This window comes from Cyprinus carpio, chromosome B13 (assembly GCF_018340385.1).
Source record: "Cyprinus carpio isolate SPL01 chromosome B13, ASM1834038v1, whole genome shotgun sequence".
Taxonomy (NCBI): Eukaryota; Metazoa; Chordata; class Actinopteri; order Cypriniformes; family Cyprinidae; genus Cyprinus; species Cyprinus carpio.
Window position 1 is genome coordinate 7364928 of NC_056609.1, and position 26125 is coordinate 7391052.

At 37.7% G+C, this 26125-nt stretch overlaps 1 protein-coding gene across 1 annotated transcript; it reads right to left on the bottom strand.

Moving 5' to 3' along the window:
* Positions 1–1606: 1606 nt before the first annotated feature.
* Positions 1607–26113, bottom strand: LOC109073822 (interferon-induced GTP-binding protein Mx3-like). The gene is given in 15 exon segments (XM_042736318.1): positions 1607–2217; positions 2295–2504; positions 5490–5566; positions 5706–5849; positions 6130–6262; positions 7542–7664; positions 18410–18488; positions 19902–20100; positions 20186–20324; positions 20403–20453; positions 20455–20558; positions 24894–25001; positions 25101–25214; positions 25315–25511; positions 25872–26113. Coding segments are annotated over 15 exon segments (2001 nt in total). The 5' UTR covers positions 25970–26113; the 3' UTR covers positions 1607–1992.
* Between the last annotated feature and the right edge of the window lie 12 nt (positions 26114–26125).

Genomic DNA, 26125 nt, shown 5'->3' on the forward strand with positions numbered 1-26125 from the left:
AACCCATTTTCAATGCCCTGGCCCTGACGGTACATGGCCCGTCCATCGTCCCTTTGATGCGGTGCAGGTGTCCTGTCCCCTTAGCAGAAAAACACCCGCAAAGCATAATGTTTCCACCTCCATGTTTGACGGTGGGGATGGGGTTTTTTTGGGGTCATAGGCAGCATTCCTCCCATGTAGTTCTGGGCTGATTCCTCACCGTTCTCATGATCATCGAAACTCCACGAGGTGAGATCTTGCTCACGAGGTGAGCCCCAGACCGAGGGAGATTGACAGTTATTTTGTGTTTTTTCCATTTGCAAATAATCGCACCAACTGTTGTCACCTTTTCACCAAGCTGCTTGGCGATGGTCTTGTAGCCCATTCCAGCCTTGTCTAGGTCTACAATCTTGTCCCTGACATCCTTGGACAGCTCTTTGGTCTTGGCCATGGTGGAGAGTTGGCCTTTAAGAGAGTGCTCCTAATCTTATCAAGATTTGGGCCGAAGCTAAACTCTGTAAGGCCACTGTATGGCCCTCCAGGAACTGAATTTTGCACCCAGCACTAGATAAAACTATGTATATAACTATGTTGACAAAAATAAAGTCAGTCAATAAGAAAAAAATATAAAAATTTTCAATATATAAAGTAATGAGAAAAACACATAACATAGCTGAGGCACTGAGACCTTTAGCCCCATTAATGTTGTTATTTTGGATACAAATTACTGCCTATATGAAAACAATCAAAAGTATTTGTATTCTTTCAGAAACAGAATTCAATACAAGGTTATGCACTTACAAGGCTAAAGTCTAATAGTTAGTCATTAATTACATTTATCATTAATTTATCATCATTTAGCAGACGCTTTTATCCAAAGACTTGCAAATGAGGACAATGGAAGCAATCAAAATCAACAAAAGAGCAATGATATGCAAGTGCTATAACAAGTCTCAGTTAGCTTAATGCAGTACACATAGCAAGGTTTTTTTTTATTATATAATAAATAAAAAGAAAACAAATAGAATAGAAAAAGAAAAGAGCAAGCTAGTGTTAGAGGCATTTTTTTGCTTTTATTAATTGTAAAATAAATAAAAAGAAAACAAATTGAATAAAAAAAGATTAGAAAAACTGGTGCTAGTTTTTTTTAAAAGAAAAACAAGCAGTAAATTAATAGAGTGCAAGTCTAAAAGGGACAAGTTTTTTTAAGAATAGAATTAGAATAGAGAGGGCTAGAGTTGTAGAGGGTCCATAAAAATGGAAGAGATGTGTTTTTTAGTCATTTCTTGAAGATGGCTAAGGACTCAGCTACTCGGATTGAGTTGTGCAGGTCATTCCACCAGGAGGGAACATTTAATGTAAAAGTCTTTGAAAGTGGTTTGTGCCTCTTTGGGATGGCACAATAAAGAGATGTTTCACTTTGTAGAACACAAGTTTCTAGAGGCATATAAGTCTGAGTAATGAATTTAGGTAAAGGGGTGCAGAGCCAGTGGTGGTTTTGTAGGCAAACATCAATGCCTTGAATTTTATGCGAGCAGTTATTGGTAGCCAGTGCAAATTGATAAACATAGGTGTGATGTGCATTCTTTTTGGCTTATTAAAGATTAATCATGCTGCTGCATTCTGAATTAATTGTAAAGGTTTGATAGAACTGGCTGGAAGACCTGCCAAGAGAGCGTTGCAATAGTCTAGCCTGGACAGAACAAGAGCTTGAACAAGGAGTTGTGCAGCATGTTCCGAAAGACAATTACAGTGAAAGGGTTACACTGCAGGTATTTGGTTTAAAGAAAAAAAAGAAATCAAGCAATATATCAAAAACTGTATATGCTAAATAAATTTTTATGGATTAAGTTTTTAGCTGTATTAAAAAGATCAGCAACTTATTTAACATTATTGAAAAACTATTATATGGTGGTTAGGATAATATGTGTCCATATGCTGAAAAGATTCTCATGGATCAAGCTGTCAAATTGGCTATATTATGTATAATGTAAGATAACATCCTTTGATCTCTCAAATAAAATCATTAAGTTCTTCGTGAGCAGCTGTCAAACGGGCCAGACGAGTCTGCAAGTCTTTGCGTCTTTTGCTGAGGTCAGAGTCCTCAAACAAGAGCTCGCTCACATTTGCCGCTTCCAGTATACTCAGCATGTCAGTACACAGGAGCTCAGCAGTCTCCTTTAGCATGTAGAAGGAGATCAGCATTGGAAGTTGGTCAGCCATCCTCTGCACCACAATCTGAAAGAAAACAAAGAGCCACTAAGATACTTCTCTCTGAACAAAGCTTCAAATTCATTACTGAAGACAAGATGTACCTCATAATACGCCTGCAGCATTTCACTGTACTTGCTTTTTATGTCAAGGACAGGTAATTGCGCTTCGGAAAATTTCTCGCCACTAATCTCATTCAAGAACTTCAAGTAGATGGGATCTTGAGTGTAGATCATGCTTTCCATTTCAAATTGATCCATGATCCGCTGCTCTGTTTTGGCTTGCTGGCTTGACTGAATATTGTCAATTTTGTTCTATGATGTCAAGTGAAGAAATACAGAGGAACAAGAAGTCAACTGACAGAATTTTTCACAATTGTTGATGTTCCCATTCGAATGTTGAGTCAAGGGAAGCTATGGGGAAACTCCTGCTTACTCTGAATTCTGAAGCCTGATTTGTTCACGTTTGTATAGCTGCACAAACAGATGTTTCAGAGACCGCCAAAAGGGGTGGGGCCAACGGCTATGTGAGTTAGCTCTGAACGCCATCAGAATTTTTCTCCTTCAGTGGGAAGATCATCTCCTCGCTGGACTTTGAAGAGAAGAAGCAGGAAGAAGCTTTAATCCTACTCGGCACTTCCCCTGCAGCAATCCAGTGACCTAAAAGAGCATTTCCTTAGCAAATTTTCACTGCAAAGCTGTTTCAAATGTTGCACATCGAGTGAGGCTCGTGCAGGGAGCCCCTGCATGACTCAGACAGGTACAGTGAGTGCGTCGCTTTCTTGGGAAGCATTTACACTGATGCTGTGCTCACCGGGACAGACTGCTCTCACTGCGAGAGCATGAGTTTCTCCCTGTTTCACTTGCTGTTTCTCCTCACTCGTCTGCTCTCCCATTTCGGCAGGGCAATGGGACTGACTTGTCGGGCATGAGTGAACTTATGCCGGCACAAGTCCAGCATGCTTCACTCTCCCGCAATACCTCGACTCACCAGTGTATTTTACACATAAGGATCAGTGCCCCTCATCACAGCATAAGTCACCTCCCTTCTGGCTGTTCCCAACCCAGAAGTTGAGCAGGGTCTGAATTTACTCTGCCTGGTTCGGGCTCCTAGAGTGTACGTAGAGCACTCTATCCACTTCCAGCATTCAGAGCAGCTCTTTGTTTGCTTCGGAGGCCACTCTAAAGGGCTGCCAGTCATGAGGCTACCTTACTGGATAGTTGATGCTATAACTATAGCCCTAGCTTATGCCTCTGTGGGCTCACAGTGTCCTATTTGAGTTAGAGCCAATTCCACCTGGTGAATGGCCTCCTCCTGGGCTTGATCCAGCGGAATTCCTATCAGTGATATCTGTGTTTGCGGCTGCTGGCTGGTCTTCGTTGTCTACCTTCACCAGGTTTTATAACTTGGATGTCCCTGCCCGCCAGGCACAGATTCTTTTTGCTTAATTTAATCCCCTCTGTAAGTGGAGAAGGTCTAGTTATGTGGGCCCCAGCCCAGTGGCTGGACTCGCAGAGTGGCTTCATTCTGTCTTTGCTTATAGCACGGCACTATTGGATGCATTCCTTATAGCGTCCCTTGACGCAATGGGAGAGACTGTTCTAAAGGGAACACTTCGGTTACTAAACGTAACCATGGTTTCCTGAGATTAAGGACGGTGTTTTGCATACGCTGCTTCGCTAACAGTCAAAAGATTCTGATGAATTGGTGCTCAGAGCTGACATGTATAGCAGTCGACCCAAACCCTTTTGGCAGGCTTAAGTGCAATTTGTTTGTGCACTTACATGAACGTGAACAAATCAGGCTTCAGTGCCTAGGGTACGGCTTCAAAATTATCTCAAATACTAGATATGCAGTTCCCTCCCTCTGTAATTCTGGCTAAGCTCCTTCAAACTGTCAACTTGTTGGGAGCAAGCGGGATTTTTTTTTCCATGTAATTTAATTTTTTTTTTCTTATAAAATCTGAACAGGGTTCAAAGGGTGCTGATGTACAATCCAACAGCAATTTGACTGTTTGTATCTGCTTTGACTTGCTTTATTGTCAGTGCAAAAGAAGACCAAGTAATTAGTGACACTGAGTCTATTGGTATATAGCAGGGGTAGGCAAAGTCGGTCCTGGAGTGCCGATGTCCTGCAGAGTTTAGTTCCAACCCTGAAAAAAAAAACCTAACTTGTCTGTAGCCTTATTAATCCTGAAGACCTTGATTGGCTTGTTCAGGTGTGTTTGATACGAGTTAAAGCTAAACTCTGCAGGACAGCGGCACTCCAGGACCGACGCTGCCTATCCCTGGTAGATAGTATATTAACGTCTTGTTTATTAAACAATATAATTTCACAGTTGTGCTGCTATAAAGCTGCATGCGCGTCTACAACTGTCAAATCAGTCAAAAGATTCTGATGAAATGGCGCTCAGAGCTAATATATAGTAGTTGGCCCCACCCCTTTTGGTGGGCTGATGTGTCATGTTGTTCATGCAGAGCTACACAAATGTGAACAAATCAGGTTTGAGTATTCAGAGTAAATATAAGATTCCCCATAGCATCCCTTGACACAATGCTCATTCCCTTATCTAAGGGAACCGAGGTTACGTATTCTACAACTGAATTGACTCCCAAAAAATGCAGCTAGTGACAACCGCATTTTCAGAAATTCTATGCAGTTTGCATGGAACCAAACTGAACAACTAGTTATTAATGATGTATTTAAATGCATATAAGAGTTATATTTTCTGTATGTGTGGTGAAAGAAATCATAGGGTACGCTTTGACTCGCTAGTGTTGCCTAATCTTGCTAGAAAAAAATAAAATAAAACAACAGCAACAATAAACAAGAGCAAACTCAAAATAAATTCAAATCCAAATGTGTTAACTTGGAGTTAAGCCACATACCAAAATATAGCGGCCTTTCACTTGCCTTCTTTATCGCTTTATAAGCCTAGCCCAAAACAATAAGTCCAAAGACACAATGTAATAAGTGATGCTTATAATAAGTGGACATGGCAACACTTGAAGAGCACGCTCTGCTGAGCAACCTTCCAAACATGAACAAAACATCGTAAAAAATTACTGTAATATTACTTTTGTCAAAAAAGTGGATATAAAAGTGCATGAGACAGCAAAATGTTGATATGGTTACAACAATGTCAATCATCGCAGTTTTGAGAGTGAGTTCTGTTCCGTACACACATGAAACTGTAATTTAGGGGATTTAGATTCACTTCCATTTTTAAATGCGGTTGTCACTCCTTAAACTTTACAGTGTGTACATGGCCTTTGACACAAATATGGAGCAATATTTACCATAGTGGTATTTAGAAGAACAGGGTAGTTTCGGAAACACTGGTGAGACACGTCAGTGAATTGCTTGAGAATAATGTCTTCAAAAGTAAAACAAAAAGACAAACAGCCACAAATATTTTAGGCTTAATAATTCAGATATGATACTACAACAACATTCTAAGTGTACAGTAATGCTTTGATTTTAGTTTCTAGTTGAACAAAGATGTGTAAGAGTACCTTTAATGGAATTGAGTGATTCGATGGCTGGCTCTTTAAGTTTAGCCACACGGTCCTGCAAAATCATCTCAAAAATTCTGTAGTTGCTGAAGCCGAGCAGTTCTCTTCCTCTGTAATTCTGGCTAAGCTCCCTCGAACTGTCAACTTGTTGGGAGCAAGAGGGATTTTTTAAATATAAGAATGCAAAAAAAAAATCTTATAAAAGCTTTCAAAAAAGGTTCAAAAGGGTGCTGATGTTCAGTCCAGCAGCACTTTTCACAGTTTGTATCTGCTTTTACTTTGTTGTCAGAGCAAAGAAAGAAATTGTGTCACTAAGTCTGAAATGTAAGTGACTCAATATTAACTTGTTTATTAAACAATATCATTTCACAGTCGTGCTGTTGGTCTGAATATCAGCAAGTATTAAATTTGAAAATGTACTGACAGGACGTCTTTGTGTCATTAAGACCATCATTCCACTTCTTGAATTCAGACCGAAGCTGGACAAACAAATTTTCCTTAATGATCATCTCTCCTAATGATAAGGACTTGATTTTATCATTGAATCTTATTAATATCTGTGAGAAAGAAATAATAATATTTGTTATGTGAGCATGTTTTAAATTATATTAGCATTGAGGTAAAGGAGGCATTGTTAACTTGGAAAAAAAGATAAAATATGAATTGACAACACAGAGATAATACCACACCAAGTTCTATGGTTACAGATGACATCTTCAACAGAGGCACCATGTCTAATGTGACAATGTTTAGTCTAATAATTCTCTCAATTGTTTAACATTTTACAAATGTTCTGTGCTAGGGGATGTTACACTCTTAAAAATAAAGGTGCTTCATGTTGCCCTAGAAAAAACTTTTTGTCTAAATGGGTCCATAAAAAAACCTTTAACATCTGAAGAACTTTTCTGTTTCACAAAAGGTTCTTTGTAGTGAAAAAAGGTTCTTCTGATTATAAAAAAGTAAGAAAGAGATTGTTCCTCAAAGATCCTTTGACTGAATGGTTCTTTGTGGAACCAAAAATGGTTCTTCTATGGCATGTGAAGCACCTTTTAAAGCACCTTTATTTTTAATAGTGTATAATATACTTTTTTATTCACTCTTAAACCATCAACACAGTATGAATACAACTCTTCATACCAAAGGTATATCCCAAAACTCTTTATATAAATTATTTATTCAAATAAAGATATTTGGGTTACCTTTGCAATGTCTTCAGAATGTTTTGAGACATTTAATCATTGTGCTTACAACATACAGGCCAATTAAATTAAGAAAATTAATCTTTTTTTTCATTACCATACCAATGCATTGTCTAATTTCCAGCAAATTTGGCAATCATTTTAGGGTGAGTTTTCTTTTCTTCTTCTTCTTTCTTTTTAAAGTATGGTTTTTCATAAATTTCAAATTGGTGTGGATTTCACTCTTATTGAGAAACTTTGTTATTGATTTTGCCAATTTGACAATACTAAATCATTTAGAGGAAAATGTCATTTTCATATTATTTTTTCATCAGATGTTTCTATGGTTAGTAGCATAAACATAACTTATCTAATGGTCACACTTTAATTTATGGTCCAATTCTCACTATTAACTATTAATTATAACTTTTGCCTCAATAATCTCCTAAACTGCTGCTTGTTAATAGTTAGTAAGGTGGTTGTTAAATTTAGGTGTGGGGTGGATTAACCAATATGCTAGTAATATGCATGCTAGTTAGCAGTGAGAATTGGTCATAAACTAAAGTGTCACCTACCTAATTATATCACTATGCTGTGATTCAGCCCTAATAATAATTGTGAGAAGCGTGATGATAGCTTGAGTTAATCAAATTCTTACTTTAATGAGGAATTGTTTGGCTCCCTTCAGGTCCTGTGGTGGTCCAGCTTCACACTTCTTCAGCTCATTCCTCACATCCCACAGCTGCTTTTTTATCTGTTCATCCAGCTTTGGCAGTGATTTCTGACAGTGATGAATATAAAATAGATATAATAAACCCAACAGATGCACAGTGGATATTGTAAGCAGCATTGGAGGTAATGCATTACAAGTCATGTGAATTACATAATCGGTTTACTTTTTTCAAGTAACTACAACCCCAATTCCAGAAAAGTTGTGCTGTTTTGTGATATGCAATAAAATCAAGAATATGTTATCTGTTTATTATCTTTAACTTTTATTTAATTGACTAAAGTACAAAGAAAAAAATTCCAATGTTTTCACTTACAAACTTAAATTTATTTTGCAAATATAGCTACAGTTCGAGTCTCGGGCCGGCAGGAATTGTAGGTGGGGGGAGTGAATGTACAGCGCTCTCTCATCTTCAATACCACGACTGAGGTACCCTTGAGCAAGGCAACGAACCCCCAACTGCTCCCTGGGCGCCGCAGCATAAATGGCTGCCCACTGCTCTGGGTTTGTGTTCACGGTGTGTGTGTGTTCACTGCTGTGTGTGTGCACTTTGGATGGTTTAAATGCAGAGCACAAATTCTGAGTATGGGTCACCATACTTGGCTGTATGTCACATCACTGTCCTGTCACTTTCACTTTCACTTTACAATATACAATATACATACATTTGGGACAGAGGCATGTTTAACACTGTGTCACATCAACTTTCCTTTTAATTACAATGTTTCATTGTTTGGAAATTAAGGATACTAATTGTTAAAGTTTTGCGAGTAAAATTTTTGTCCAATCTCGCTTTATACAAGATTTCAGATGTTCAGCAGGCTGTGATCATCGTTGTCTTATTCTCCTTTTAATGACTGGTCATATATTTTCAGTGGGAGTCAGATCTGGACTGTCTCTACAAATCCACGCTGTTGTAGCAAATGCAGAATGAGAGCTGGTATTGTCTTGATCTAATAACCATGGACTTTCCATGAAAGACGAGATCTTAATGGCAGTATATTTCTCTGTATAATTCCAATATATGCCTCCATGTCAATGGTACCTTCGCACAAAAGCCAGTCACCCATGCCGTTTGCACCAATGCAACCCCACACCATGATAGACGTTTGCTTTTGCTTCTGTCACTGCAGCCTGTTCTCATTGTTTATACAGTACGTAGGTATTAATATGTAACATTTACAAGCACAAAACTTACATTTTTGTTAATTTTTCTTGATACTAAAACATACAATTTAGACGTATTTCAATGTTTAAAATGTACAAATCACTTTAGCTAAAAAAACATAAAATATTTACATATATTTTATCCCTGCTGAAAAAAACTGCTAAAACCGGCCTAAGCTGATTAGCTGATCTTAGCTGGTTTAAGCTGGAAGTGATATCATTAAAATATTGTTATCAATGCATTTTTTATCATTTTATCAATAAGCGATTTAACCTTAAAGGGGGTCATACAGTTTGATGTTTGTATGATGTTTATTATTTGGTGTATTTGGTGTAATGAAATGTGTCTATGTGGTTTAAGGTTTAAAAAAACATATTATTTTTCACATACTGTACATTATTGTCTATCCTCTATGCCTCGTCGTTTTTTACAAAGCTCATCGGTCTGAAAAGTGAGTTGTGCTATGATTGGCCAGCTATTCAGTGCTTTGTGATTGGCTGAATACCTCAAGAGTGTGACGGAAATGTTAAGCCTTTTGCCATACTGTGATTCATGTCCCGGTCAGAACACCAGCGAGACAAGACAAAAACAATAAAACCCATTACAAACGAGGCATTTGTTGCATCCATTGGGGACCTAATTATAATGACTTATACCCTGTTTTTACGCATTTTGTGTTGCGTTGCATCACACCGCATAAACATAAAACCATGTCTGCATTTGTGATTGGAGAAACAACAAACAACAAGTGCTACTACACTGCTCAGAACTCACATTTGAATCATCAGTGGCAAATCTTTTACATATGTAAATGTACTTACAGTCTGTGAGTCAGAACAGCGGGTACTGTAGTCTTCTCTCCAAGGATCAGGAAACAGTCCTCCACAAAATGTGCTGCTCACATCTGAATATTTGGGTTGAACTGTTCTGGAACAGTGTTTTAAATACAAATTAACCACTGATTTCTAGTTGTGTCCTCTTTTGGAAGGCCAAACTAATTATTTTCGCTTTCACAACGAAACAGCGTCTCCACAACGTGGTGCTGGCGGAAACAACAATACTACAGTGAGAATCAAAGGTTACGCCTTCTTTCTTTGCATGACCATTTGGGCAGTGTTATGCAAATATTCCCACATCGTGACATAGACATGTGGGGGTGTGTCTTAACTTAGTCTTAACTTTTATAAGGAAGTCGTGGCCTAATGGTTAGAGAGTCGGACTCCCAATCGAAGGGTTGTGAGTTCGAGTCTCGGGCCGGCAGGAATTGTGGGTGGGGGGAGTGAATGTACAGCGCTCTCTCCACCCTCAATACCATGACTTAGGTGCCCTTGAGCAAGGCACTGAACCCCCAACTGCTCCCCGGGCGCCGCAGCATATGTCTGCCCACTGCTCCGGGTGTGTGTTCACAGTGTGTGTGTGTTCACTGCTCTGTGTGTGTGCACTTCGGATGGGTTAAATGCAGAGCACAAATTCTGAGTATGGGTCACCATACTTGGCTGAATGTCACGTCACTTTCACTTTCACTTTCACTTTCATAAAGAATATCCCACATCATGACATAGATATGTGGGGGTGTGTCTTAACAAGTCTTAACTTTTATAAAGAATATCTATTTGGATTTGAGACTTTAGTCTTTAGATCTTCTTTATGCACCAAGAACTTGTAACACTCCAAAGAGAAAGGAAAACTTGAAATCACATCATATGACCCCTGTAACTTACCCCAAACCTAAACCTACCCATTTTATGGCGAATATTAAAAGGATATGAATAAAATTAAAAATAACCATTTTAGTAATCATATAGCATTAAAATATTTGGTAACACTTTACAGTAAGGTGTCATTTGTTAACATTAGTTAATGTATTAATTAACATGAACAAACAATGAACAATACATTTATTACAGTATTTATTCATCATTTATATTTATTCGTTAGTTAATAAAAATACAATCATTCATCATTAGTTCTTGTTAGCACACAGTGAATTAACTAATGTTAACAAACACAACTTGTGATTTTAAAAAAGCATTAGTAAATGCTGAAATTAGCATTAACTAAGATTAATAAATGCTGTAGAAGTATTGTTCATTCTTAGTTCATGTTAACTAATGTTAACTAATAAACCTTATTGTAAAGTGTTACCAATTCACTTATCAATCATTTATTTATTGCAAAAATGTCAAAAGCAGTACCAAAAGTGACCCAAATGACAATGTGTTGCAGCCACAGTCCTCTCTGGCGGAATACAGTAGGTTTGTGTGAGGTGCATAGCAGAATTTAAATAGTTAATCGCTGAAAATATTATCCAGATTATTTTCCGGATCCACTCTGTGAACTCGTGATGGCTCTCGTGCACCATTCAAACACATCTCACCAGAAACATGGCATGTCACAATCTGTGGAGAATGCAGTCGAGAGCCAATAAGCATTCAATTAGCCTGCCGTAAAACCTGACGTTTGAAGCGGAAACATTTGAATTTGTAAAGAGCGCAACAGTCAATGCAGGCTTTGCTGTTTATGGTCATTGGACTCGCTTTTTGGAAATGCCTTTTGTGGCTCAAGGTAGACAAAGTAAACCTTACATGACAAGTAAAGTTAAACAATTGCAGAAATGTTATTTATTTTAAGGGTTTAAAGTGAAGTCTTGTTCAACATTATGTAGGCTATTCTTGAAAATAAGAGTCTGGATGATCCCTTTGGTCTTTGGGAATGAGAACTCAACATAATTTTTAACAGAAATAAATCGCAATGTGGAATTATCTTACCACAGCACACATTTTCACTGTGTTTTTGACATCTGAGATGAGCTCTGGCCCAGAGAACCCGGCAGTATCACTGCATAGAATTGCAATAGAACGTTCTCCTAGAGTAACAGAGATTTAAGTTGCATTTCTTGATGAAGCGGCAGACTTTGTGACAGCAGTTTTCTGAAGTACTCCTGAGCCCATGTGGCTATATTTAACACTGCAGTATGACGGTTTCTTTTGCAATGCCATCTGAGGGCTCAAACGTTAGCATATTCACCTGAAGCTTTCCTGCTTTGCCCTACACAAGCTGAGATTTCTCTGTATTCCCTGGATCTTTTTGCATTATTATATATAATACTTAGTAAAAGACCTAAATTTGATTTTGCTTTCAAAAATTACACTTCTCACATGAAATTTGGCACAAAGTGGTGAGCCATGATTCAGCTTTGCTTGCAAAGACTGAGATGCTCCTTTTATACCCAAACATGATCCCCTCACCTATACCAATTTACCTGCTTACTGTGAACTGTTTCAAAACAGTTTAACATGGATATTCTATATTCTAACCTTATTACTTTTAATTAGTGTGTTGCAGCCATCAAAATTAAAATTTGTTAATATTTATAAAATATATTTACGTTGGTCAGTGAAAACTTTGGAAATATGTTCTTTGTACTTATTTTTGTACCAAAGAGAATTAAAGGGGTCATATGATGTGAATTCAATTTTTCTTTTCTCTTTGGAGTGTTACAAGCTCTTGGTGCATAAAGAAGATCTGTAAAGTGTCAAATCCAAAGAGATATTCTTTATAAAAGTTGTCAACCACTCCTACCTAAAACGGCTCATTCTAACACACCCCCACTTCTATGTATCGATGTGGGAATATTTGCATAACGCCGCCCAGATGTTCACGCAAAGAAAGAAGGCATAACTTCAGTATAAGTCATTATAATCAGTAATTATGTCATCACTGGATGAAACAAATGCCTTGTTTGTAATGGGTTTTATTGGTTTTGTCTCATCGTGCCGGGACACACGGCATCACAGTATGGTGAGGGGCGTAACATTTCCATCACACGCTTAAGGCATTCACACCTCGCTTAAGACACCTTGCTTTTTCAGAACAATGAGCTTTGTCAAAATCGACATTTCAGTCGAAATGCGGGTTATAGAGTAGCAACAATAATGTACATTATATGGAAAATAATGTGTTTTTTGAACCTTAAACCGCATAAACACATTGCATTATACTTAATACACAGAATAATGTTGTTTTTAGCAAATGTCATATGACCCTTTTAACAAATAACATATTCTTGATTTTATTGCATTTTACAAAACGTCCCAACTTTTCTGGAATTGGGGTTTAAGCATTACTTTTTCACTTACATTACTTTTTACGTTACTTTTATAAAAGTAACACCAGTTACTTTGTTTCCCCATGTATTGACTGACAATTCTCCTGTCCCCATATTGAAAGAAAGTAGGAGTAAGTGCAGAGGCGTTGTGTGCGCTGTGTGAACATGATCTTACTGTACAAACCCGATTCCAAAAAAGTTGGGACACTGTACAAATTGTGAATAAAAACAGAATGCAGTGATGTGGAAGTTTCAAATTTCAATATTTTATTCAGAATACAACATAGATGACATATCAAATATTTAAACTGAGAAAATGTATCATTTCAAGGGAAAATTAAGTTGATTTTAAATTTCATGGCATAAACACATCTCAAAAAAGTTGGGACAAGGCCATGTTTACCACTGTGTGGCATCCTCTCTTCTTTTTATAACAGTCTGCAAATGTCTGGGGACTGAGGAACAAGTTGCTCAAGTTTAGGAATATGAATGTTGTCCCATTCTTGTCTAATACAGGATTCTAGTTGCACAACTGTCTTAGGTCTTCTTTGTTGCATCTTCCTCTTTATGATGCGGCAAATGTTTTCTATGGGTGAAAGATCTGGACTGCAGGCTGGCCATTTCAGTACCCGGATCCTTCTTCTACGCAGCCATGATGTTGTAATTGATGCAGTATGTGGTCTGGCATTGTCATGTTGGAAAATCCAAGGTCTTCCATGAAAGAGACGATGTCTGGATGTGAGCATATGTTGTTCTAGAACTTGGATATACCTTTCAGCATTGATGGTGCCTTTCCAGATGTGTAAGCTGCCCATGCCACACGCACTCATGCAACCCCCATACCATCAGAGATGCAGGCTTCTGAACTGAGCGCTGATAACAACTTGGGTTGTCCTTGTCCTCTTTAGTCCGGATGACATGCCGTCCCAGTTTTCCAAGAAGAACTTCAAATTTTTATTCGTCTGATCACAGAACAGTTTTCCACTTCACCACAGTCCATTTTAAATGAGCCTTGGCCCAGAGAAAACGCCTGTGCTTCTGGATCATGTTTAGATATGGCTTCTTTTTTGACCTATAGAGTTTTAGCTGGCAACGGCGAATGGCATGGTCTACTGTGTTCACCGACAATGTTTTCTGGAAGTATTCTTGAGCCTATGTTGTGATTTCCATTACAGTAGCATTCCTGTATGTGATGCAGTGCCGTCTAAGGGCCCGAAGATCATGGGCATCCAGTATGGTTTTCCGGCCTTGACCCTTACGCACAGAGATCGTTCCAGATTCTTTGAATCTTTGGATGATATTATGCACTGTAGATGATGATAACTTCAAACTCCTTGCAATTTTTCTCTGAGAAACTCCTTTCTGATATTGCTCCACTATTTTTCGCCGCAGCATTAGGGGAATTGGTGATCCTCTGCCCATCTTGACTTCTGAGAGACACTGCCACTCTGAGAGGCTCTTTTTACACCCAATCATGTTGCCAATTGACCTAATAAGTTGCAAATTGGTCCTCCAGCTGTTCCGGCCTCTTATTGCTACCTGTCCCAACTTTTTTGGAATGTGTAGCTCTCATGAAATCCAAAATGAGCCAATATTTGGCATGACATTTCAAAATGTCTCACTTTCAACATTTGATATGTTATCTATATTCTATTGTGAATAAAATATAAGTTTATGAGATTTGTAAATTATTCCATTCCTTTTTTACTCACAATTTGTACAGTGTCCCAAATTTTTTGGAATCGGGTTTGTAGTTCTAGACTAAATGTCAACATGCATTTACTGAAAAGAACAAACAAACAGTTTGTTCAGTATTCATCAAAATCAAAAAAAATTTTTTAAAGGCAAACTCAGAATGACACAAACCTGCAATAATGTTAACACAAAAAATACTTTTGAATCCCTTTTTTTAACTAGTGTCTTTATTGCTTGCCTTCAATTATCCAGTTCAACCATATTAATAAGTAAAAAATGACTTTAGATAAACATAACTGTAACGCAGAGACAGTGGTGTTGGGATCCATGTGCAGCTTTATTAAATAACAAGGTAGGTCAGACAGGCATAGATCGGTCACTGGCGTCAGGTATAACAAAGGCTGGGCAGATTCATAGTGAACTAGCTGAATGACTCTTTGTCGTAAGGCTTGAGGTACGAAGGTGAGGTTAGGTGGAGGTTCCGGCTGGTGGTGGTTCGGTGGTTTGAACGTCTGTGATCTCAGTTATGATGTCCCATTGAATGGGTGCGAGAATGATGGTAGATGGAAGGATGGATTCTTGGCTGGGAGAATCTAGTAAAGAACAGTGACCACCTTGCCTGTCGTGATTGAGTGTCTTGGCTGATTTCAGATACTCTAGACTTCGGCAAGAAGTTCTCAGTTACCCATGTCATAATTTTGCTCAGTGGGACTGAGTTTGCTGGAGTGAAAGGCGCAGGGATAAAGTTTAGGCGGGTTACCCTGTCGTTGTGAGAGAACTGCCCCAATGCCCGTGCTAGATGCGTCCACTTCCACAATGAACTCTCGCTCTGGGTCGGGATGGTGCAAGATAGGTGCAGTAGTAAACCTCTCCTTGAGGGTTTGGAAGGCGGAACGGGCTGCTGAAAACCATTCGGGGCGCTGACTACCCTTTTTAACCATTGAAGTCATGGGAGCCACTATAGTACTGAAGTTACGAATGAATCTCCGAAAGAAGTTGGCGAATCCTAGAAAGCGTTGCAGTTCCTTTAAGCTGGCAGGTAGAGACCAGTTGACAATGGCTTGAACCTTCTTGTCGTCCATGTCTACCCCTCCCGAACTGATCACGTACTTGAGGAATGATACAGTTTCCTGGTGGAACTCACACTTTTCGGCTATGGCATATAGCTGGTGGTTGATGAGACGTTGTAAGACTGCCCGAACCTGCTTGACATTATTCTCGTATGACTCTGAGTAGATTAAGATGTCATCTATGTAAACGATGACCCAGTGGTTTAACATGTCTCTGAACACATCATTGATGAAGGCCTGGAATACTGAAGGACTGTTCGCAAGCCTGAATGGCATAACCAGATACTCATAGTGCCCAGTCGTAGTAGAGAATGCAGTCTTCCATTCATCGCCCTCTTGGATGCGAATGAGGTTGTATGCACTGCACAGATCCAGCTTGGTGTAGAACCTTTCGGAACTGTTCCAGGGCTGCAGGGACTAGAAACAAGGGGTAGCGAAACTTGACGGTGATATCATTGAGTCCTCAGTAATCGATACAGGGACGAAGACCTCCATCCACCTCCGAATAAAACCTGTAGAGAGTTCCTCCTCAATATAGAACTTTATAGCCTCAACTTCAGGTTGTGATAAGGGGAAAACCCTTCACTTGGGAGGATGTGAGATTGAGGGCACAGTCACTTGTTCTATGAGGAGGTAGTTGAGACGCCTTGGTCTTACTGAAGGCCTCTGTGAGATTGTGATATTCAGCAGGCAGTTGGAACACCAGCTTGCCCTCCTTCTCCTTTCTGACTGGAGTAGCGTTGAGACAATTCTGTCGACAGAAGTCTGACCACTGCACAATCTGTCCTTCGGACCAGGAGATTGAGGGATTGTGCTTCTCCAACCAAGGCAGTCCCAGAATGATAGGTGTTCTTGGAGATTGGAAGACAAAGAGTCGGATACATTTGGTGTGAAGAGCTCCAGTGCATAATTGTATGTCTTTCGTGGGGAAATGAATTCGGCCGGTGCCCAGCAGTCGGCCATTTAATGCTGCCACTGCCAAGTGAGACACATAAGGAACAAGGGGAATGTTATGAGTTTTTGCAACCCCCGAGTCAATCAAAGCCGTAGCTTCTGTGATCTGCCCATTTATCTTTAACGTGACTGGAATCTCTAAAGCAGTGGAAGAACTAGAATTCGAACTCACCGCAGATGGATTGCGAGGCGGACGAGTGGGACAGAAAGCTCTCATGTGTCCAGGTAATCCGCAGTATAGGCACAGCTGTTGGTGAATGCATCTCTCTCTCTCCTCTCCACTGAGATAAGTAAAGCCAGTCTGCATGGGTTCTATGTCAGGAGGTGACGATGTGGTGCCGACTGGAGCCGAAGAGAGCTGAGGTTAACGACGAGAGCGTAGGAGGTTGTCGATCCAAATGGCCAGCTCAATTAATTGATCCAAGGATTTCCCCTCATCTCAACAGGCTAATTCAGACTGTAATTCCATGCTCAGACCTCTGCAAAAGTGTAGTTTGAGTGGATCCTCCGGCCACCCTGTCTGTGTAGCGAGAGTGCGGAAAGAGAGAGCATAGTCTGACGCTGATCTCCTTCCTTGGCGTAGAGATGACAGCTGCTCACCTGCCTCCTTTCCATCAGTGGGATGTTCGAAAACCTCCTTAAACTGCTGGATGAAGGCCAAGAAGGAAGGGGAGACAGTCTGAGTCTCACTCCACACCGTGGTAGCCCACTCCAACGCCCTTCCAGTGAGAAGTGAACAGACAGTGTGTTGTTGGTGAACAAACATGAAACATTGGAGTAGAAAGCCCTTACATTTCGAGGGAGAGCCGTCAAACTTCTTGGGAAATGCCAAACGAGGGCTGGTGGTGGAGATAGGCACAACCGGAGCTTGAGGCTATGGATTCGGAGAAGGAGCTTGAGCTTCCGGTGCTTGCAAATGAAGGGCTTTCAAAGTCTTTACTATCTCCTCCGTTAGCGAGGTAAGTTGGTTAAGTTGTTGCTGGTGTGTGGCCAGAACCAATGCTTGAGCAGATACCTCGGTGGTGAAATGACAGAACACTGTTGGATCTATTTCTGGCAAAGTCTTCTGTAATGCGGAGACAGTGGCATTTGGATCCATGTGCAGCTTTATTAAATAACAAGGTAGATCAGACAGGCATAGATCGGTCACTGGCGTCAGATATAACAAAGGCTGGGCAGATTCATAAACAGAGTTCGTAAGAAGGGTCAGGGCAGGCAGCAGACAGACAATAGTACAATACAACAAGGCAGGCAGGGTCAGAGTAGGTAGGCAGCTATCAATCGTCAATGGGTAAACAGTCCAGGTAATAAACAGGTAATCAGACACAGGAGAAATGCTCAGAAATGCATGCAGGGCAAAACAAGACTTCGCAATGAGCACAGGGAAGGCACAGCTTAAATAGGCAGGGTAATAGCACACACCTGTGCAGGTGATTAGTCTCAAGCACGGAGCATTGTGGGAAATGAGTCCGAAAGGTAGACTAGTACTCCAATGATGGTTCCCTCTGGTGATGATCGGAGGGAGCCACAGAGGCTGAATTTGTGACAGTAACATTTTGGTTTCCTTTGTTAGTTAGTAACACAAAATTGGAATGCATTACTTTAAAAAGTATCTTTCCTGAACACTTGTTATAAGAGAAAAATTATGAATATGAGAATGAATATAGGATTTAGGCTCAAAACTAGTGAGCCACCTAACTGTTTTGGCTTTTGTACCTTCTTCAGACTGCAGTGGTGTAATATCATGGTCTCTCAATACATTTGATATTTACTGTATATAAACAGGCATTTACAAACTTACTTTAATATGATTGACGAGATCTTGAGTGAGTTTGATGGCAAGACATTTAATAGTCGCTTTATTCTCATCCAAAAGGGGTCTGTAGAAAAACAAAAGGAACACTTCGTAAAATGCCATTAATATGTAGAGAATATAAGTGAATCTGATTTAAAAATACATTTTTAAATTTAAGATTTTATTATGATATAGTTGGATATATGCAGCATTTAATTTCGGCCCACAGCCCTCAGTCAAGTTTGATTTTTGGCCCTTCATATTGACGCACACATCAACGACTATACTAAAAAAATGGAAACTAAGGAAAGCTAAGGAGAAAATAGCATAAGGATTTAAAAAAAAAAAAGAAAATGAGCAGAAAATGTCTGGGAGCACAAAACAGAAATATAACCAAGGAAAAAAATTTTGATAATTTTGCATTAATGTTACTTTTTTGTGCAATATGACTTTAAATGTGATTAAAGTTTTGATTCATGATTGTTATTTTTAAAATGCATTTTTACGCATGTCTGTGCACATGTGCTTAAAGACCAAACATGTAATACGCATGTGAATGATGTCATCATTTTTACAATTTTTTACATGGCGACAATAATGGTATCATTTGGTATCATTAATGGTATCATAAAAACTTGGCACTTTGAAACCTATGCATGCTGTTTTTGTGTAAATGATTAGCCAAACGCACAAAAAGGTTTTTGTTGAAAATGGTGTAAACAGTGTACATAACACTGGATAGTCTTCATGACATGACATGCAAAAGTTCATCATTATTAGTCATCAGCTTTTATACAATATGTAGGGCACAGTGTGAGAAAAACCTTCAGATTACACACAACTCAATTCTGTCTCTTCTTTGTAAGTAACCAAAACCACATATGAAAACACGCAATGAAAACGAGACGTGTGTGTCTGCAGGGCACAGCAGCTTTCTCAGAATGTATGGAGTGACAGACAACCAATTGTCAAGTCTGTTTCTGTTAACACAGCAGGGCTTCAAAAATGCGTTTGTGTGAAAGTAGTCACTGCTGGTCACTACTGATTACATGTAATCTGAATTACGTAATCAGATTACAAAAAAAATAAGTCCTTGTTATTAGATTGTATTACATTTTAAATTACTCATAATCACAGTTACTTTTTTGTTGATTACATTTTATTCTCACATTAGCAATAAATTATTTGTTATTCATTGATTCTCACTTATTCTTCTTTTTCCATTCTAAAATAGCCTACCGGTTATAGGCTATACATTAAGAAAGTCTTCTGTTTTGTGGACATTCACACAAAGAACAGTCACTAGTCAGGTGGATGTAATTACACAGACCATGGATTTCTTTTTTTGGAAACGCACACCTGGTCGGGAGACTTATGTAAATATTTTGTTTATAGGGGTATGTTTCAATTTGTGTAATACTCACATATTTAGTAGTGCATACTGCATAAACTGAAACATGTCAACAACAGTCAAATTATATTTTCTTTAGATTGTAACCTGAAAAAGTCATGATTTTGGAAGAAATCTCTCTCAATTTGTGTCGCCTCCACCAGAGAAACTTTCTCATCGATCTGTTGTTGTCCTCTACACTTCACCATGACGTAACCTTTGCGGAGAGGAATCACTTTGTTCTGGACAACGGCCAGAATATTCTTCTCGGTTCCTCTGTCTATGAGGTCTGGCTTGGTTAAAATGGCTGTGTGAAAGCAAAACAGTTATTCTCTAAAATGTTCTGTTTGCTGAAAGATATGAGATGCTGTGCAGATGATCCTCTTCATTACCAAGAGTTCTTACACCCTCAGGATCTACTTCTTGTGCCATTTTCAGTGCTTCAGTTGTTGCAATGTCTGTGTTACATGGGACCACTACCATGTTTATAGTCTCTGGCTTCTCAATAAATTTCATGATCAGACGTTGGATCTATAAGACATGAAGTTTTAAAACTGGATATATATATGGTACTGAATCTGGAGTACAAAATCAGATTATAATGCATACCTGGTTTCCAATATCTTGTGGTTGTCCTTGCACTGGGACTCGAGCGATTCCCAGGTAGATCGATCAGTGTGAGGTCACACACATCCGCTGACCTGACCTCTAAAGTGATGAGGTCATCACAGATTTTCACCCCTTTTCCAGCCAACTCATTCTGGGCTGTAAAACACACACTGCATGATTATGATTAACCATGTGTTTCTCAACATGATCGCTTTAGTCAAGTTTATATACTCTTGTATTTGCACTGTGCTCATACATCAGAGCTTGATAATAAGGACTGCTCAATGGCCTGGGGCTTGAGATGCCAGAGCTGTCAACAACTTAAAATTTAATTTTTCAGTAAACTTAACATACTATCCGACAAGCCGATGTCAAAACAGAGCTGTGCTTTAACCTCCTAAGATCCTGCATCCTCATATGAAGACATTATATTTTAGTGTATTTCTCTGAGATTATACATGCCACAGTTTTAAGTCTGGATGTCCTGTACAAAGCACATTCAGGGCTTTTCAGAGATACTAAATGTTTGGATGTTTCACCATGACCATTCCCTCTCCTTGGTCTTCAAAAATGTCTAATATTAATTTAGTGACACTCTTATGGAAAATGATAATATTTTGCAATTAAACTTTAAATCTGGCTAATTTTTAAACTGCGTCAAAAATCAACATCTCAGGAAAATGTTATGGGGTTTTAAATCAAAATATGACTTTATGTTGCAAAACAGGACGTTGATTTCATACATGTCCTCATATGTGGACACCGGGACTAAAAGCATGTTTATTACGCATTTTGGGAGACACAACAAATGAATAGGGAAATAAATTATATGTCAATATTCCTATAAAATATTGCATATTATTATGAAAATCTTGTCAATTATTACGCCCATTATTATACTTTTTTCATTACATGTTGCCCCCCCACCTAAAAAAACATTAATATGCATTTAGTTTATTGATACATTATATATAATGAGAAAACCTGTTTATGGCCATTTTACACACATTTTGCATAAAGAAAAAATGGTATATCAAATCATTCTGTTATAACATAGGTCATATAAGGTTTTTTTTTTTTTTTTTTTTTTTTTTTTTTTTTTAATGCTCTTAACAATGTAATGACATGAAAAAATACTAAAATGTTTTGCCGGGTCCCAAGAGGTTAAGTATGCAGAGTAAATTCAGAGTAACAAAACTACAGCAGCAACAAGTCTGTGTTGCCTTTAGCAGCTTCTACAGGTAAAGATAACTTAAAGCACTGTGTGTCCTTTTTCAGGCAGTATTTGAACATTTTTTATTTTTAAATAAAAAAAAATAATAATAAAAAAAGCCAAATATTTTAATGCATTATTTATTTATTATACCATTAATAATTAACTTAAGTTGTAGTTAACTAGTTAAGTATTTAAATAATTAACCATAGTAGGCTGTTGGTGTCTGGGCTTATTCATTTATTTACTTATTTTTAAATGACAGGAGACTTTGTGACTTCCTGCTCTTACTACTTCATTTTATAATAAATCCAAAAGCAACATGTGAGAAAAAACTAGGGAGTTGAAATGGCAACTGAGCTAATGAGTGATCCTCTGCTGCCACCTACTGGATATAATGGTAATTTCATGTCATTTTAATCTTAAGTCTTTGTTTTCCACCTTCTTCTCAGTGGTGGACAGTAACGGAGTAGCTTTACTTCGTTACTGTACTTAAGTACATTTTTCAAGTATCTGTACTTTACTGGAGTAGTTTTATTTTAAGTAACTTTCTTATCTATTTTAAGTAACTTTTACTTTTACTTCACTACATTCCAAAGCATAAGATCGTACTTTTTACTTCACTACATTTCATAAAACATATCGTTACTCCTTATAATATATCACGTGCTCTGAGACGCAGAAGCGGTGTCTGATTCAAGAACGAACTGATTCTTCGGTTCGCAAATCGCACCAAACGATTCATTCACGAATTAGAATGATTCGATTGCAGCTGTTCTCGAGTCTACAACTCACTGATTCAAATGAACCGTTTAGTGCGAGTCTCTAGTGAACTCAATTCACAACCGGGAGATCTTGTGAGCGCGCGTGCGCCTGATGCTGCTAAAAGTAAGTTACTAATGTCGAATTTTGAGATAAATTATTGTAACTGAAAATCATATTTAGGTCAAAATTGTCAGTTGTTTGTGAACTAAATCTTCTGTAAAGGGTGATCTATTTAAGCCCACTGAAATGCTTGAATGCAAACACATCAGCATCTGTGCCTCTTAGGTCAAAAAAACAAAACATTAAATTAACACAGATTAAATAAAATGACTAATGCACGTTCAAATTCCCGCTGCCATAACATAAACAGTTGTATTAAAATGTTACGCATTTATCCCTATGTGACGTCTGTTTTATATTGTTTGTCAACAGTATAAACGTTTATATTGTTTGAATTAACCACCCAAGTAGACAGATATGAATGTTTATTCATAACCATACTGAAAATAAGTAAATATTGTTAGCTGATGCTAACTGTCTAGCTAACAAGCTTGCTGGTGCTAAGTTGAGGTTATTTTTAAAAATAAAGTCCAAATATTTTCATTCAACCACCTAGATATATTATATCTGGGGGAAAAAGAAAGGCTGTGATGTTCAGAACATGGTAACTACAGTAATTATCAAAGTGGGAAGTGATGCCCTCTGGGAGTATTTGGCCAGGACAGACAAGGTTTGAGAAAATGTTCTTCCTAACTTCAGGCCTTATTCTCATGTCATATATAACTGTGATGTTCTGCAAAACAACAAATTTTAAAACACTTTTTTTCTTACTGGTGAAAATCTGATGATCAAATGTGACCCTGGAGCACAAAAGCAGTGTTAAGTCTCTGGGGTATATTTGTAGCAATAGCCAAAAATACATTGTATGAGTCAAAATGATTATTTTTTTTCTTTTATGGCAAAAACCATGTTCCATGAAGATATTTTCTAAATTTCCTACTGTAAATATATAAAAACTTATTTTTTGATTAGTAATATGCATTGCTAAGAATTCATTTAGACAAGTTTAAAGGTGATTTTCTCAGTGTTTTGATTTTTTTGCACCCTCAGATTCCAGATTTTCCAATAGATATCATCCTTTCCTAACAAACAAAACATCAATGGAAAGCTTATTTAATCAGCTTTCGTATGATGCCTAAATCTCAATTTAAAAAAATTGACCCTTATGGTTTTGTGGTCCAGGGTCACAAATCTGTTTTCTCTCAGGTACATCGCAGTGTAAGCTTCACAGTGAACATTACTACATCACTCTTGTCAGCGTAGTCCATATCAACAACAAAAAATATATCTTGACTCCATGTAGTGGTTATTTTGAGAAAATTCCAGGTATTTTGAGCAGTAGGATTATAAAAAAAAATATGTGCTAATATAAAATTAAGTAGCCAGCCTATATAAAATTTTTTACTTAAGTACATAAAAAATCGAGTACTTTTGTACTTTCACTCAAGTAAAATTGAAAAAGGAGTACTTTTACTTTTACTGGAGTATTATTTTATTATACGTATCTGTACTTTTACTCAAGTACTTGATTTGTGTACTTCGTCCACCACTGCTTCTTCTCCATGAATGAATGTGAACATTTAAAGTGAATTCAAGTGATTTTTTTGGGGGGGTGGGGGGTGCTTGTCTTTGTCACTCATGATTAGTTTGCATCCCTTGGTATTGTGTCTTGCTGCCAGTGGGGAGCCTACGAATTAATATAAATAAATATAATTACATTTACTTAGTTGACATTATTTATCTCGTCTACATTATATTAGATGAGTTAACATAATTAGTTGTCAACTAATAAAACTAGTAAAGCTGATAAAAACATACCTCGGGTCAAAAATTAACCAAGAGAGGCTGTCAACAGCTGGCACTAATTTCAAGTGGAACATACAAATGTGTTGAAGGACATAGTGACAGTATTTGCTGTAGCAAAGATGAAGATTGATATTTTGTTAAAGAATAAGCATTTTGTTTTAAAAAATTAAGAATTTATGTTCTATTATATGTGTTTTAACTACTTTATGTACTTTATTTATATTGTATAAATATATATCTAGGTAACAAAGATATATTAACAAAATAATCTTTTAGAAGGTCCTCATCTATTAATTTTGCCTGGGGCCCCCACTTCATCTTGAATCGCCTCTGTGTGCAAACAGTGAGAAACTCTATATTTGTGCAGTGTGTGCATGTCCAGAAAAAAAAAAAAATCTGATTTGAAGCTTGTGACATAGAAACACACACATCAGCATGAACACTATATTTAGTGTTCATGTAAACACTACATTCAGATTCATCAATCAGAATGAATTCAGTCCAATTGCTGCATGTAAACATAGCCAGTGATTCTTTATGGTGAACGGGTCTGTTATAATATTGTGAAATGTCTTTACTGATTGTCAATTTGCGTGTTATGTATCAATAACACTGAAAGGACAATAGATTTTAAGAGTTTTACTAACCTTCTTCAACATGTTTTTCAACTAATGAAGGATCCTCGAATTCAATCATCTTCTCCTCATAAGACAAACGTGGCCTTTTGCTCGCTGAACTTGACAGTTGGTTAGAAACTTGAAAAGGTGTTGTAACATGGTTTAAATTTAGTTGTAGGAATTAAAATTTAGAACCAATTAGGAAAACAAAATGAGATTGCAAGATTTTTCACTAACCTGCTTTAGTATTTTTTTCAATTTTCTTCTTATGGTAAGACAGAACAGCTTTCCAGCTGACTCCACCTGTTACGTTCCTCAGCCTCAGCTCTAATGGACATCTAGTGACAATTCCTGTCAAAAATCAGTAGAAAAACAGATGCTGACAAAATATTATTTTAATGTTAACACTCTATTTCACACACACACAAACACATATGAATATCCAATTCACCGCTTCCTCTTGGTAACGCAATTCCAGACAGTGCTTCCAGCACAGAGCTTTTCCCAGAACTCTGGTCTCCAATCACTACGATAGTCGGCAATGCCAAGTCCTTCTGAATGCCAACTGAGCGCAGAGTGTCAATCAGGTCAATGTATGGACGAATGCTCTCCTCTAAATGATGGTGAACCTCGCCCTTCATTCCCTGACTAAATAAAAATTAAAAATGTACATTTTATTTGTAATGTTGTGTCAATTTATGTCCTTTTATAAAGACATTCTATTACTTTTTTATTTTAAACCATTTTTAAATAGAACTTATTTTATATTTTTTACAACATTTTATTTCTCTCTATCTTTTATTATGCAAGTTAAAAGCATTTTGAATTAGTATTGTGAACTAAATGTACTATTTAAATAAAGTTGCTTTGAATATAATGTACATTTCTTTATTATTATCTAGAGCACATAACAAGTAACCTAGGTCTGTAAATTCATATAAAAATATTTATCTCCAATTGATTAATTCAAAGTTAGATTAGTAATAACAAAATAAAATATATACTAGCCTTTCTTTTAAAGAATTATCAGTGTCTTCAACATTATCTTGAACACCGCTTTGAGCTGAAGAAGAAGAAGAAAAATAATTCATTCTTAAATTGGCCATTTCCTGGGGGGAAAAAAACCGAAGAGAAAAAAAAATGAAAAGACAAAAATAAATTTAGATGTCTCCTATAAACTTTATACTTGACCAAAACACAGTGTTTGTGTCGATGCGGAAGAGAAATCACAAACAATCTGTGTGTCAGACTCAATTTATAGT